At 42.8% G+C, this 16,336-nt stretch overlaps 1 protein-coding gene across 2 annotated transcripts in view; it reads right to left on the minus strand.

Annotated features, from left to right (window-relative positions):
* Window positions 1–606: 606 nt before the first annotated feature.
* Window positions 607–16,336, minus strand: part of spred1 (sprouty related EVH1 domain containing 1) — a 31,054-nt gene continuing 15,324 nt past the window's right edge. The window contains exons 3-6 of one of the 2 annotated variants that reach the window (XM_034231793.1): window positions 15,033–15,201; window positions 11,215–11,261; window positions 5,970–6,125; window positions 607–5,781 (exon numbers count right to left, since the gene is read on the minus strand). In XM_034231793.1, the coding sequence (XP_034087684.1) occupies window positions 5,083–5,781; window positions 5,970–6,125; window positions 11,215–11,261; window positions 15,033–15,201 (1,071 nt within the window). In that variant the 3' untranslated portion in view covers window positions 607–5,082. Of the gene's footprint in view, window positions 5,782–5,930; window positions 6,126–11,214; window positions 11,262–15,032; window positions 15,202–16,336 lie in introns of both variants that reach the window. The other variant, XM_034231792.1, reaches the window with a different exon arrangement.

The following is a 16,336-nucleotide window of genomic DNA, read 5'->3' on the forward strand; positions in this document are numbered from 1 at the left end:
GTGGAACGCCATATCCTTTCAAGTTGTCTCGACTTTTGCTTTATTTTGCGGGTTTCGGCATTATGCCATGGAGCTAATCTGTTTTATTTTCTTCTTTTTCAAAGGAGCAACAGAGTCTAATTTTATTCGCAGCGCATCTGTAGCACTATCAACAACATGATCAATTTGGGGTGGTGTACATTTTGTATACGTTTCCTCCCTTACATGCAGACATGCTATCGAGTTATCTTTGTCATGGAACCAAATAATGTATGCCATTTTTGGTCAACTGACCTAAACACACACATTGTTCGTCCAGAAATGTTGAAGCTACATCTTCTATGAATAGAAAAAAGGGTTTCAGCTCGACTTCTGGTTAATTTAGCTGTCTGGATTTTACAGACATTAAGACCGATAAGCATTTCAAATGCAGAAGTAGAGTCGATCGGAGATTTCAGTCTTGATAGTTGATCTTCATGTTTCTTCAAAAGAGGAAGAAGGTTATTTAAATATTTTGACCACAGTAAACTTGATCATGTGCCCTTGGTTTATCTTCACAAAACAACTCATTAGTATTCTTATAACATGGATGACTGATACAAAAAAGGCAATGAAGCTTACACAGCAAAAGATTAAAACTCACCATTTTATTATGATAATGTTATTTGATATGTCAAATTACAAGTGTATGATGTAACATAAAAACAGTTACAAACATATGTATGCATATTTACATTATATATTTATGAAAAGTAACGAGCTACATCTGTATAAAGAAAATACAACTATGACATGAGTTATTGGGACTATAAATCATATACTTGGTATTCTCGAACCATGAGAAGAAATACCTAGACGTGTAGAAACCAATAGAACCAGAACGAGAGATGTTAAATTATAAATGGAAACTAGGATGGACGTGAGGCACTTTTTTGAGGTTGTCAGGATGTGAAAGCCGATGGCATTAAGAAACTTAAGGAACAAATAGATGCACAGGAAAGAAATATGCACAAAGAGAGTGAAAGAAAGAAAAAAAGAAAGAAAACAGGCAGTGTTTACAGAATAGTTAAGAGTAGTACCATTTATACTGCAAGTTTCAAAACACAAATGTCTTCCACTATTTAGAACTAATCACATAAATGTTACATCAAGCGCTGTAAGATGAAAAAAAGCTTACATATAGTATCATCAGTGCACCAAAGCATTGGAGAATTGAAACATAACCACTCAACTGCTGTGAAAAGTAACCTTTTTAAAACAATACACTGAAGAGAAACAGGTTTATATAGCTTTTTCTTTTTTTTAAATCTACACAATGTCAAGAATGTACACTTGTATGCATTCCCAAAGATATGCACAATTTCCAAGATTGAAAGAGGATAAAAGACTAGCAGCAAAGTGGTTAAAACTGAAGTCTTATATAATGCAGGTCAAAAAATATATATATTAAAGCAGACAGACACATGTTGCATATATAATACAGTACATGACAGGAAGTTGCACTGTGCTGGTTAATGCAGAATGAGAAGTGTTATTTCAGCATTCTCTACACTTTGTATAAATGCACGTCCTACATTTTTGCTTCTCAGCCAGCAAGTTTTAATCAGGTTCATCAAACCTTGGTTCAGCTTGCAATAATGCAGGGCAATCCAATTACAATGGGAGAATATGACAACCATCCAAACATCTGGTCACACACCAACCCCGCACGCACACAGCCAGCACACCGGAAACACACACACGCAGTACACACACACACACACTCGTGGGCACACAAGAATGCACATTTATAGTAACACTCGCACACCCACACACATGCACAAGTGTCCACTCACACAGAGCAATCAAACATTTAAAAACTCACTGTCATGGTTATATGCTGTTGGAGAATTAGGGTTTAACAGTCGTTCATAGCTGATTTTCTCTGTCAACACAATAAAATTAGTGATTGTATCTAGCAGCTTTATATGTATGTATATATATATTTATATATCAAATATGCCACTACTGTACCGTGTTAGCACTATCCTTCCTTCTACCGTACAAAACTATAGAGAAACTCTATTAGAAGCTCAATAGTCATTTCCATCACAAACGCCCTCTACTTTTCAATGTGAAATAATACTAAAAGGTGACCTATGTACATAATGCTGTCAATTGAAGCTACGGTATATGCTGACAGCAACGATAAATACAGCTCTATCTTTAAAATGTAAAAGACAAAAAAGCTGGGATTATTATCAGAACTTAAATATAGTGTTAAGTATTTACAGGTTGTTTGGCGTTTGGTACCAGGGGGCAGTCGTCTACATCTATATCGCGTTAAAGTGTCCTATCCCGTCACTGACTCAGTCTGCAGAGAGGTCAATGTGTTTCCCACGTTAGAAAGTTTGCATAGAAAGTAAAGGGAGCATCGGTCGGGGGGGAATTAGGAAAATATACGTTTCTCCTGTAATCTGAAGTGCCATTACTACTATTATTTTAGCCAGGAGGGAGAGGAGATGCATATCTGTTAGCAACATGGATGTCATGCCAAATCTGCTGTTAAATACTGCGGGGAATCACAATTAGCATTAATTTCAAACATGCCAATGCCTTAGTTAGGAATCATTTCTTCAGTTAGCAAGACTTATTGCAGCTGGACATCCAGGCTGAACTGTTATAACTGTCGGGAGTTTGTCGTTGTTCAGGACTAGTTCGAGTCAACATTTAGTTAGTTGAGGAAGCCAGTTCAATTGAAATATGTTCTTCTCTTTTGGGCGGGAAATAGGATTCAAACACAACTAGACTTCCTGTTTCCCAAAGGATCTTAAAGATGTAGTTTGACATTTTGGGAATTGTGCTTTCTTGTTGAGTGAGAAGATTGATACCATTTTCATATGTAGTCTTTAAATACGAAGCTGCTTCGCTTAGCATAGGGAAGCGAACAGGTAACTGTGACAACATCCTCCTACTGCCACGGCTAAAGCTCATTAAATAATAGATTATATATATTTTTATTTGAAAAATGGCCAATTGAGGTTTTACGAGTTATTTTTGGGTCAGGCACAGTACCCTCATGGTGACAACAGGACTTAGTCACTGTGCCTGTTCAAGAAATAGTCCCACACATGACCCGCAGTAAAACCCCAAATTGTCATCTTTACACTTTCGTTTTTATACTAATCAAACAAATGATATAACCTGTTAATCGGTTAACTTTAAGGTGCTATAAAGCAGAGTTTAATACATTGTAATGGAGCCAGGCTATCCGTTTCCCCGCTGTACGCTAGGCTAAGCGGCTGCTAGCTCCAATTTAACAAAAGTTACAATAGCGAATCGTTTTGATCTTCTCACTAACCACTGTAAAGAAAGCAGATAAGTGAAATTCCCAGGATGTTAAACAGTTCCATCGTCTCTTTGTTAAATAGACGCTTCAGGAAACAGGACGTGGTTACAAGTCAAAGCCTTAATCACAAAGTCAGAGGTGACATGACACCAGATCAACAGTGCATACCTATGCACACACACGCACGCACACACACATAACACTTGTATGTTTAATAGCTAAGATACTCAGCATTCCTGAAGCAATGCATTCATTCATCCAGGGCCTGTTAAATGAAGACATACGGAAGGAGTGAACTTTTGAGGAACAAAGAAGTACTACATTTACACATGATGTGCGGGGAAATGAAAAGAAAACAAAAAAACGGCTTCATGGGACAAACATGGACATTTGGAGAGGGTGCTGCAACCAAAGCTTGGAGAGCAGTGCTTTCAGGAGTATTTCCAATGGCAAATTAAATGTTATATTAGTCAAATATATGTACAGACTAATTATAAAATCTAAAGGATTCCCAATAAAAGAACAACCTAATTTAAGTGCCTCATCATTAAACCAAGGAGCACTGTAACCCATTTACTCACCGAAACAAAACTTGCTGGTTGAGCAACATTTCAGCCTTTGTTTAAAAAATAATTATAAAATGAGCAGGAAAATAACAAGTAAGAAATAAAAACACCAATTTCACAACAGCAGTAAACTGGACTAAAACTGGAATTCATTGGAGTAAATCAAATCGTGGCTTCAAAATGTAAACGGTTCAAGATGTTTTAATGCTATTTAAATGATGTGGAAAAACTATTTCGGGGAACTCTGCATGGTAAAGTCATTACCATTGTATCCCTTCTAAATCATGGAATCGATCCCTTTTTTTTGGAATGCAATCAAATAGTCTAAATCACCTCGGGAAGGCAAGGTAATCATTTTAACATCTTATAATTAATGTCAAAAGCAAAACCAAGCTGCACCTTCAGAAACAAGCTGTCACCTTCTGAATTTGTTCAACATTCGATGGAAAGGAAAACAAGGAGTTGGCCATACATCCACCAGAAACATCTCTTAAATGTTACAATTACACTACAAAAGGTGGTTAATGTACCACAAGAATTTGAGGGGGTTACCTTTACTCAGGGGGGGAAACCATTTCTAGTGCACTTTTCTCTGTCTAGTAATTACATTGTCAGCAAATGCTTAAGCCATGAAGGAAAGGCCACTGTTACCCAACTGTAAATTCACAAAAAAGCAAGAACATATCCCTTTTAGCATACTCAAAAGTATTTTTTCTGAAACGCAGAATAGTTCCGTTTTCTTTTTTCGTCGTTAAGTTGTTTGCTCTCTGTACAAAAGACAATGTTTCCTTCATAAAGTTACACATTTCTTGCAGTAGAGTCCTGACATTTGTCAATGCATGAGTGTGAATGTGAGAGATAGGTAGGTGTGTGTGTGTGTGTGTGTGTGTGTGTGTGTGTGTGTACAGGTGTGTTTAGTAACATCTCCAAGTCTATTAATCTTGACGTTGCCTGCTGCTCCTCTCCTCAGTTTAAGCTCCTGAACATAGCTTGATGCTCAGAGCTCCCACAAAGCATTTGGTTTGTCCTCCACCGCTGCTTGTCGGCGACAAACACAAACTGAAATCTCCAAAAGCCCTCAGAGCTGGGGATCAACATCACCCCGTCTGAGAGGGGAATGAAAAAAGGATGCCGGCTTTTTTATTTTTCCGCATTTATCCACTTCCTGTGTTAGCTAGCTTTGAGGGTGTCCCAGAGTCCGTTGTGGGGTCACCCCGCCGCCTTGTGCTTGCCCCCGCAGCAGCGGCAGGCCTCCCCACAGTGGTGGCAGGCGCGCAGGGGCAGGTAGCAACACATGCAGGGCGCGATGAAGGACAGCGCCACCAGGGCCAGCCAGCGAAGGCAGAACTGCTCGTCGGACGTGTCACATGAGCAGGGGTCTGAGAAGTCCCCCTCGGAGTCGGACATGCAGTGGTACAGCATGCTCTCGGCGCAGAGCATGCAGCTGACTTTGTAGATGCACTGCTTGATGGGGTCGGGGGCGTCCTGGCACTGCCCCCGCCAGTTGTCTTCGTGGTTGAACATTTCCCGACAGTAGATGCAGCGCGAACGCTCGCCGTCCTCTCGCCGCCGCCGGCCCTTCTTAGACTTGAGCAGGGGCGAGGGCTGGGTCTTGATGGCTGTGTCCTTGCCAAGACCCAGACCCATACCTGTTCCAATGCCCATGCCGGGGCCAGAGTGGGGGTCCCCACACGGCCCATCGGGGAAGAGATACTCGCACTTCTTACTGTCTAGTTTGTGGAAGGCGGTGGGGAAGTCCATGTCCTCGCGGTCGGACTCCTGTTTCCACATGACAGGGTGGCGGTAGTCCTCATAGCCGCGGATGAGCACGTCTTTGCGTGGGTTGATGCGAACAATCTCCTCTTCGTCCATGTGAAAACTGACATGACGAGTTGACTTGAAGGAGACCTTGATGAGAGGAGAAATGGGGAATTAGTGGGATTATAAAACAAAAATGGGAAGTGAATATGAGAAATACTTCATTCATAGAATCTCACAAGCTTTAATCTTCCTCTTAAAGATCCAAAATGTTGCAATTTTATGTAATTTTTACAAACTTTTGCAGATGGGTGAGTTTGTGCTGGGCAGAAGCAGACCTGGGGAGGCAGGTAGCGGCGGTTGCTGGAGTTGAACTCGTCGAAGGGTTGGGCGCGGACGTAGCAGCCCCTGAAGGGCTCGGTGGAGACGACGTTGTTCAGGGGAGAGAAAGGCTCTTTCATTGGGGTACATAAGGAGGGAGGCTCATCACACACCTGCAGAAATATCAGAAACAAATCATATTAGTCGGAGAAAATTCTATTGAAAAATACTTGAAACACACATCTCATATTTCCGCTTATAAGGATGCATGAAGAAAAGAGACAGAAAACTGAACATAAATTGAATACTTAGCTCATAATAAATGTTAGTTCAAACCCCTTAAAATGCATTATTCTCACATTCTGTGTTACCATTCAATTGCCAAGAGCACAAATGGATTTCTGGACCACAGCTGTTTTGACTGGGGTGTGTAGGCTGTGTGTTCCACTTGTGACCACCAGAGGGCCTCCTGCGCCCACGCTTGGCCAAATGAGTGTGCTGTGATGACTCAAGGCCCTTCTGTTAAGAACTCCGAGTTCCCATCAGGCTTGCATGTGTTCCCACAAACATTTTAACTGATGCAAAATCTACAAACACTGGCCTAAAAAAAGAGGCGCTTGAATTATGCGATGAAAAAGAGAAATGTTGGAAGCCATGTGAGGCTGAGCGAATATGTCTTACACCTCACGCCAAACTATCTCACAATTACACGAGAGAAGCTCAATGTTGACATCAATCGGAAAGAGAAGTGTATAAATAACATGTCGTGAAGGCCAGAAATGTGAACACAGCAAAAGAATAAACATATTTCTAGTAATACATAGTTATAGATCCAATAGAAGTGGTCCAACACTTCCGTACTCATGGCAACAACATCAAAAGTGATGGCTATTCATGATTCATGCGTGCAGAGGTGATGAGAGATGGGGGAGGATTGTCAGTTATTACATGATGAGCTGTGTGATGATATTTCATGTCCAGCATTATTTCAGGACAACCATCTGTATAATTCCCAGTTACATGATGCAGATCACTTGGAGATAAACTGAATTACAATCACAATCAGAATCACAAGTTGTTCCTTATTTCTCAGTACAGTCTTTCATAGATAGAAACTGTCTGAAAACAGTCCAAATAAACTGCGAAATAAAGGGTATTCAAGGGTCTATATCTCTTCGCACATGGACACACGTCGAGGTATATCTCCACACGTACCAGTTCGATCCAACCATATTCAAGCCTTGTACACACTGGCTAGCTGTCCCTCTTTCCCACACACACCCCGACCTCATCAAGGCAGGGTTAGTCCTCCTCTCTTCTCCTTCTCCCACCCTCTCTCTCCCTCCCTCTCCCTCTCTCTCTCTCCCTCTCTCTGCTCTGCATGTGGAGGAGGCGGCTGGCTCTGGTTAGTCAGTGCCGTGTGTAAAGTAGCCCACGCCAGTGCTTTAACGCACAGCGGAAATCTGGTTTGCTCCCAGCTGCTGCTACAGTAATTACTGTCCTGTGGTTGCTAAGAGATGCTTCCTTTGACTTCTTTTTTTTCCCTCTCTTTTTTTCCCTCCCTCTCCTCTGCTTGCACCCCCCCCCTAGACTGCTAACACATGGTGTGTGTATGTGTGTGACTTTGCTCCCTCTTTGCCTCCAAACATACCAAGTGGTGTAACGCACATCCACAGCGTCTGCAGGGGAATGTGAGGAATAGGAGACAGTGGAGGGAGAGAAGAGAAAGAACAGAACAGGAAAAAATGACTTTGTGTTGTGTGTGTGTGTGTGTGTGTGTGAGAGAGAGAGAGAGAGAGAGAGAGAGAGAGGGAGAAAGAGAGCGAGAGGCCAAAGAGTCTGCCTAGGGAATGTCATAAACCAGCTCCAGCTGGAGAAATGCAGCACAGAACTTAAAAAGCCAGATGACAGCTGTGTGTGTATGTGGGAGAAAGAAAGAAAGGAGCAAGGGGTGGGGGGGTGAAATGGGAAACAGACTTGGGCTTCCTTTTAAAGCGCTTGCCTAAGCCCCACCATTCAAAGGCATGCGTGGGGGCCAATCTGGAGCTGAGCTGACCCTAGAGATGTGGGCTGGGTGAGGGAGGAGGGGAGGGGAGAGGAGGGGATGGAGGTGCTGGGAGCCCGGGGCAACCTGGCTCCACACCAACATCAGGGGTCCGTGCACTTCCGCCCTCAAAGGCAGAGGGGCTCGGGACAGGGAGGGCTGGGGTCCATGTACTGAAAACGACAGAACATGCTAGATCTCTGAATCACACTGAGGAAAGAGGATGTGTGTGCTCTGGTGGTTGATCACAAACACTTAATGGTGTACTTCTTTGAATATGTGTTTATCACACTCCAAAAATAGGGATCGGCCATCATCTGCGTCTTGTTACCTTAAAAACAAAGAAGTATAGCACAGCTCGAGGATACACCCCATCAACTTTGTTGCAGAGAGTTTGATAACAAGACTTTGTAGATTTGATGTGAAGCTTCAGCCAGCAGCTGGTTAGCTTAGCTTAGCATAACAATTGGATCCTAATGTAACAAAACCTGCTTGACAGCATCTTTAAAACTCACATATCAACATGTTACATCTTGTTTATTTAATTATTTTAAAGTGTTGGTTGTGGTTTCTTTGCCCCAACCCTAAAACCACTGCATGTCATTTTAATGCTTCAGGTTTTGTACCAATTAAAATAAAGTGATATACCATTGTTAATTAGCTATCTTCTGAAGGAGATAGAAGGGCATCACATATTGTTACAATGGGGAAAGTTACGGTCTTTATGCTAAGCTAACATTGCAGCAGGTGCATGTGAGAGTGGTATTAAACGTATCTAACTTAAATGAAGTAAAACATATATATATATATCCTTTAAACATATCTATTTCCTGGCTACAGGTGCTTCACAGAGCTCTATTTGAAACGTTTCTGGTCTGTGAGTGAGGCTGTAAAAGTCAACTGGCCAACAAAACCTCTAAAACTGATAAGAGAAAACTTCCTGCCAGCGCTAAATTAGATGCGGATGTTTTTCTGTGGCATTCGAAAAAAAATACAATTTTGTCTTTGTACTAGCGGAAGGACTGTGGTGGTACGGAATAATTCCTGGCAGTGGGTCATCACAGCTGAGTAGGGTGTTGTGCAACTAGGTTTTTTTAATGGGTAAAATATGTTGCATGTGCATATAGTGCATGTGTTGTGTGTTTCTGAGTGAGAGGAAGAATGTGGTAAGCTTGTGAAGGGCATACAAGTGGGTGCTGAGCCTCGGTGGGCAGGATGTGGGCGGAGGACGACCATCTTCAACGCATGTACATTAACACACTCACATACACAACTCACACACATGCACAAACAAGCCTGCTCTCACACACACAAGTCAAACACTTCTAGCAATGCAAGGCTAAGATGGATTCCAGAAAATTCTAAGGACAAGCGATTTTTTTTTTTAGAGATGTCTGAATCTAATCAAGGGAATAAACAAGGCTTGATGGTGACCTCCGATGCTGATGAAACGCTGTCGGCTCTCAACAAGGTCAAGACAGGAATGATCTAAAGGGGGCCGCCAATAACACAAACTAAAGACCAGAACAAAGAATTTTCTACTACTTTTTTCTCTACCATCCACCAAAATCCTCTCCAACCCAGTATGCTGTTGTTTATCAGGTGATCTTTGTGAACAGAGGTATAACTTTATGGTGGAGCGTAGAGCAGCACACCTTGTTGAGTGCTGGTATGTGCTAGCTCTCTGGCTGCAGCCCCTGGTTCACTTCTCTTCCTCTGTAGCCCAGGTCTCCGACCGCAACATTCGGATGCCAAATCACCATGGTGACACCCTCGGTGGCTCACTCACTGAACCTTGTGAACACCCCCTTCTATCCCCCCTCCCGCTGAACCCCCCCCCCCCCAGCCCCTGCTGCCTAGCAACAGTGGTGCCATTGGATTTCCTGTATGTTCAGGCGGCTTCCTTAAAGAGGAACTTCGCCACAGGAACAGGAACGCAGCTCTCCCTCCTTCTCCTACATCGTACAGGATGTGAGACACTAGGCAGGTCAAAGGTGATGACATCCTCTGACTAATGCTCAAAACTACGTTATGGGGGGTGCAGTGTGATGTCAAAGTTCTGGTTCAAGCTTGTTGAACTTGAGGGGCATTTTACATCAATCAGCAAAACATTGAATTGTAATGCAATACCACATAACTGCAATAAATACGGTTAATATTAAAGTTATCTGTGTGTCGACTCATTCTTTATCAAGTTTTTAAGATAATTAATGAACTTTGTTGAATGAAAATCTCTTAAAAACGGTGTCAGCAGTAATTCATTGTTAGTTTCAAGTATTGCAGGACTATTGTGTGTTTATTGTCACTCAGTTTACGTGTGCATGACAAGATCTGCCATTCCTTCCACGGTGGATGGTGTCTTTTCACCTACTTTACAATCAGAAGCAGAACAGGTGACTGACGTTCCCTAACAGATCCGATATCTAAACCAAATGAACAAGGGTGGAGTAGACTTGAACTATATACCTACTAAAGAGAACACAGCTATCTCAACCACACATGTCGACATGTCAATACATCGCCACATGCCAGGAAATATAAACAACTCTTAACATAATGCTCTCAAAAGTCCTGTCAACAAAAGAAATAGATTCATTTTGGAGAACAGGGAAATCACAGAGCAGTCTTGCCAAGCTGCTTTAGAACAAACAGCTCCTGAGGCAATAGTTATTATTTCGGCATCAATTCTAACTAGAGTGACAGTTACCAAGTTAGATTGATAGAGACAACTAAGCCTGGCCTAGCACATTTGCTGGCCAACACCCAGCTCCACCTCAAGGTCTGCTTGGCGCTGGTTAAATACCTGTAAATCTCCAAGAACAACTGTTAGAAAACAAAGGCAGGTGTCAGCGCCTGGGTGGGACGCATCAGGGCTCAAACATATGGCTTGGCTCAAGTTCGAGCTATGACCTGCCTTCGTTTTTAATAGTGAGGGAGCGTTGAGTAATAAATCCAACTTTAAAAACCTTCAGTAGGTGCACTTTAACATCCTATGATCCATTTACCATTCCACAACAAAAGGATACTTTATAGAGTTAAATGTCTCCTTTTTTTGTGAATGGGTTTTAGAGTGGAAAAAAAAGAAAACATGGACATTTTTGCTTAAAACAACCACAGAGAGATAGCTCCTCAAACTCAGCCAGGAAAAAATGCATGTGATTTCAAGATCAAATATATTCTTTATAGTCAATAGCCTCTCAGCTTTATATCACACTTACCGGCAGTCCATCCTCAGGAATATCCCCATCCCCAAACGGCCGAAATCCTGAAGGAAAAACACAAAGTGGAAAAAGATGAGTGGCCCGTCATCATTTTATATGCTTAGAAAACAACAGAGGAACTGTTACGGTCATATAAGCAACAAAATGCTAACAAAAGGAAAGTACTAACAGCTCAACATTTAAATTAGCATGTACCTTGATTAAAACATCCTCACACAGTCAGCCGCCAATGTTATTAATGACATGTAGCATTAGGAGTTTGGGACAAGTCTGTAAGTACACATAGCACCAATAATTTAGACTTGTTTTTGGAACTCAACCAGTAGGGGGCAAAAACACAAGGAACAGTATGGTGTAGCAGTCATGTCTACTTGTACCATTTCCAAAGCTTAGCTATGTTTCTATTAATTATATTGTCAAATCCATTCCACTCTCAATGGACGCCGACTCCTCAACAAAGCATATTTGAGTGAACAGATTTACATTGCTAATTCTTGTCAGGCCAGAAAATGACAAGACTTCTGCTTTCCTCTGACTGTGGCCTAACGGGGAAATGAAAGCTGCTTTGTGTCAGTGGGGCACACAGACGTTAATGAAATATGCATGTCTAGAATAATGTAACCCCGACCTCGGCTTCAAACCCCCATGTGCCATTTCCGCATCCAAAACACCTCTTCCACCAATGCTGGAGTCAGAGCTTATGTTTCAGGTATCAGGCCGACCATGTTACAGATTTTCATTACCAGAGAATGAAACTGTGGAGGGTGTAACCGAAGGAAAGACACTAATGCTGCTGACATTTTTTAAAGAATCGGTTGTTTTTTTAAACACTTTTCTACATTTTCAAATTGAGAGGCCCAATAACATAAATGAAAACTTTTAGCCACACACGGCTTCTAACCATTTTCGATATTTGAGTTTCACATTAACTTAACTGCTATACACATTTAACAGAATATTCTGATAAAAATATACAATTTCTGCAAAACTACTAGTGCAAAGGATATAAGTTGAGGTCAGTATGATTTAGTGAATGAAGTACTATTTACTGTAATTATCACTTTATAGCAGGGGTCTCAAACTCAAGGCCCGGGGGCCAAATCCGGGCCGCGACTTCATTTTATGTGGCCCCACAAGAGCTTGCAAAGAATATAATACGTTTATTATACGGTTACATGCCACTTTACAGAAGCAGGTTGCCCATAAACTACATGTCCCACAATGCATCTCGTTTTGTGACATGAGCACTAAAGAGATTTGCAATTATTTGCCCTGGACTTCTGCTTTCAGACGTAGTTAATTACTAAGTTATTATCCTATCCGATAATAAGCCAATTCAGAGGCAATAATGTCATATAATACATTATTTCATATTTATATTATATATTTATATAGTTACAACCGGCCCTTTGAGTGCAACCTTTATGAGAATGTGGCCAGCGATGAAATTGAGTTTGACACCCCTGCTTTACAGGTACTGATATTCAGAGTAGTATTGTGGTTTTACCAAGCCCTAGTAAACACACAACAATAAAGCAAACCCTGCATTCGACTTTTATGATAAAATAAAACACTGTTAAATAAACTAAATAGAAGAGAAGATGGTTGAGGCTATGGCCTTGGCAATGTTGCAAAAAAGAGGGATTAAACATGTTCTACTGGGATGAAGGAAAAAGTGTACCTGGGGCTCTAAGAGGTTCTGTTTAGAACTTAGGTTCAGTTAATTAGGACCACTGCGGCCTCATTTGAAGGACCGAGCATTAGCCTGTCTGCTGCATTCAGGCAGGAGAGGAATACTGCGAGACAGAGGACAGAATAATTCACTGGGCTGGTGTCAGACCCATGTCCATCAGTCTGTCTGTCTGTCTGTGTGTCTCTGATTCACATGAGAAAGGTGTTGGTGTGTCTGTATGCATTTCTGCACTACAGAGAGAAAGAGGCTTCCTGCAGCACGACTCTGGCAGTGCTGGGCCGCGAAGCTGCCTGAGCCATGTGCCCAGCGTTGCCATGGCAACAGAGGACTGCAAGACTGATACACACAAAACATATTCTTTCTTTCTTTCTGACACACACACACACACACACACACACACACACACACACACACACACACACACACACACACACACACACACACACACACACACACACACACACACACACACACACACACACACACACACACACACACACACACACACACACACACACACACACACACACACACACACACACACACACACACACACACACACACACACACACACACACACACACACACACACACACACACACACACACACACACACACACACGTCCAGCAGCACCGCGATGCAACAGGAATACAGAAGAACCTGCCTGAGCTGAAGAGAGGCATTACACAACACTGGTAGAATACAGAAGATGCCAGAAGAGAAAGGAGAGCGGAGGGAGGAGAGTACAGCAGAGGAGAGAGAGAGAGAGAGAGCGAGAGAGAGTGCAGGCACCGGGGAGACAAAACTCAGCATCACCTGCCGAAGCTGACATTCACAGGGAAGAGTTGAAGCATTTACAAGCAGACAGACACAGCCTCTTGGTGATGTGAGGGATGTGTTTGATCACGCTGATCAGCAATTAGAGATTTTCGACCCAAAGGAGACATGTTGTGTTGTGTAATGGAAGTACTAATTCTGGGATCTTTGATTTTAAACATAATTTATTGACCAGCAAACATTGTTTCCTGTAAATATACTGATATATCAAATTAAGTAAAACAGTAAACTAGCTCTCACACCAACCAAGCAGCCCTGACCTTCGATATGACATTGTCATCTTCTCATTATTGTAGTGTTTTGGATTGATCATTGCCTTTTGCAAAGCCAGCCTCTCAGCTGTTCCCCATGCTTACCTGTTACCTAGACTGTGTGTGGACTTGTGCCCAGGAAGTACAAATCTCAGATAAACGCTTGTGGGCAAGAGGCGACTGATGCCTGGTGCTGATAAGCTTTTACGATATGTTTTGCTGTACCTCCTCTACGCTCCCCAGGGTTCCCAGGTCTACAGGGTAAAGGAGATTATAGCTCTCCAGCCAGCCAGCCTCTTATGTAACACGGGGCTGGGTGGCAGATTGCTGAGCTGGCGATTCTCTTGCTAATTGGATGACTTTGCAACCTCTGGCACTGTACTAAAAAATATTGCTTATCAGGACCCAAAGTCGCTAAGTAAACTCAGAGACCAAGTGTTATATCTAGTTTAGCTCAAAATAAAAGTAGAAAAAGTAGAAAATTGTTGAAAGTAGAGCAAAACCTTATATTTCTTTAATCAAACATTAGCTCAAACAGAACACAAGCCTAACCTGGTCAAGTTTCTTCTGACAGTTTCTACCCCCCCTCCCTCTTTCTCACCAACTCTCCCCCCTGTCCCATATCACTCACTGTGTTGCCCTGCCAGTCTCTACAGGAAGTGGGAACTTTATCTGGGCAGCTGGCACTGATAAGATACCGCAGGAGGGGTCATGCTTGGGTGAATGAGCAGGTATCAGTGGGGGAAGTCATCAACGCTAATCAACGCTATGCATCTCTCGTGGAACAGATGCTAGGTCAGCCATTACAAGCCAATGACAAACGGGCAGAAAAACAGGCTGCAGACACCCGCTTACAGATGCATGCCATGTTCATACACATACACCCGTATCACTTTACACGCATTGGATGGCTGCCAACACACATAGAATAGTGCAGCCTCTGAGAGGGAATTCCAAACAAATCTGGTGTTTGGTTTTTGAAATCCGAAAACACACGCAGGGACCATTGACAATCTGCCAACCGCACACACACCTTGGTTGATGTCCTCAATGGCCCGACGTATGCCCCGGTCAAAAGCACGAGCGTCAGCAGGGCTCTGGAAAGTCAGTCCAAACTTCTTGTTGTTGATCCTCCAGTGGTGGAAGATGGGGTTGACCTTGTTGTATATTACGTCTTTCTGCAGGACACACTCCAGCACCACCTGATAAAACACACAGTGTCAGATTGAAACAAGGCTTATTAGTAATATTTTTGTCAAGCCTGAGTTGTTTAAATGTGTCTCATTCAATTACTCCACATTGACATGAGTAAGAGAAGAGAAAGAAAGAGATTGAGGCTTGCATCTAGAACTGCACATAACTCAAGGGTGTCTAAAAATAGAGAAGAAAAAATCATTCTAAACCCAATCATTTCACATACTCCTTTGGATAATTTGTAAAACACATTCTAAATGGTGGGGTTCTCATTACAGATGAAGATAAAAAGTTGGAAAGCAGTGGTGGTGGCTGAATAAGGGGAGGGGGGGGGGGGGGGGGGGGGGGGGGAATGTTTTGGAGCCAGGCAGCCCAAGTGTGTGGCGTGGAGACTGTGTTTCCAAAGCCTATTATTAATCAGAGCTACTGGGCTGCCTCCTGGCCTTCCTTTAGGCAGATTAAATGAAATGAGAGACGGCCATTACAGTCTTTGAGGTTTTTTACAGACGTGCACGAGAGGTGGCTTGTAGGGTGTGAATGTGTGAGCGTGCGCATTGGTAATTTGCGTGAGAGAATGCGTGAGCACAGGAGCTGGTGTGATGAAAAGCTCAATGACCCGAGCGCTACACTTTGCATCTTCGCAGTGCAAATGCCTTGTCAGAGGATACCGGTCAAAAACCAATACTGGTGTAGTGAAAGCAGATGGCAACGTTCCTCGTTGTTTCGGACAACAGTCAACGTGCACACCTTAAGAGGTTGATACCTCGTGGCAGCTGTACGAGAGTTTGGTGATATGCGATACGCGTGTCATAGAGGGTGTACACAGGTCTACATTTCATTCTGAACGTCCAAGTGCAAGATGCTTTTTACACTTCGGTATACTCTCACAATATCCTTCCTCATGTCACTGTTGCATACATGCCTCCCCAAGAAAAGCAGGGCCAAAAGGTTAAGCCTGTGTGTTTACCCAAAGCCAGTGGATGAGGGGAGTAAAGAAGAGAGGGATGGATGTGAGGAGGATCGGGTGGGGGGTGGGGGGGTGGGCCTCTGGGGCTGATTGTGGAGGCGAGACTGAATGGAGCCGGAGCAGGTAAGGTGAGCGCACAGCGAGGCCAGCAGAGGAGGAAGTATCACAGTTGCATG

This window comes from Gymnodraco acuticeps, unplaced genomic scaffold, assembly GCF_902827175.1.
Source record: "Gymnodraco acuticeps unplaced genomic scaffold, fGymAcu1.1, whole genome shotgun sequence".
NCBI lineage: Eukaryota > Metazoa > Chordata > Actinopteri > Perciformes > Bathydraconidae > Gymnodraco > Gymnodraco acuticeps.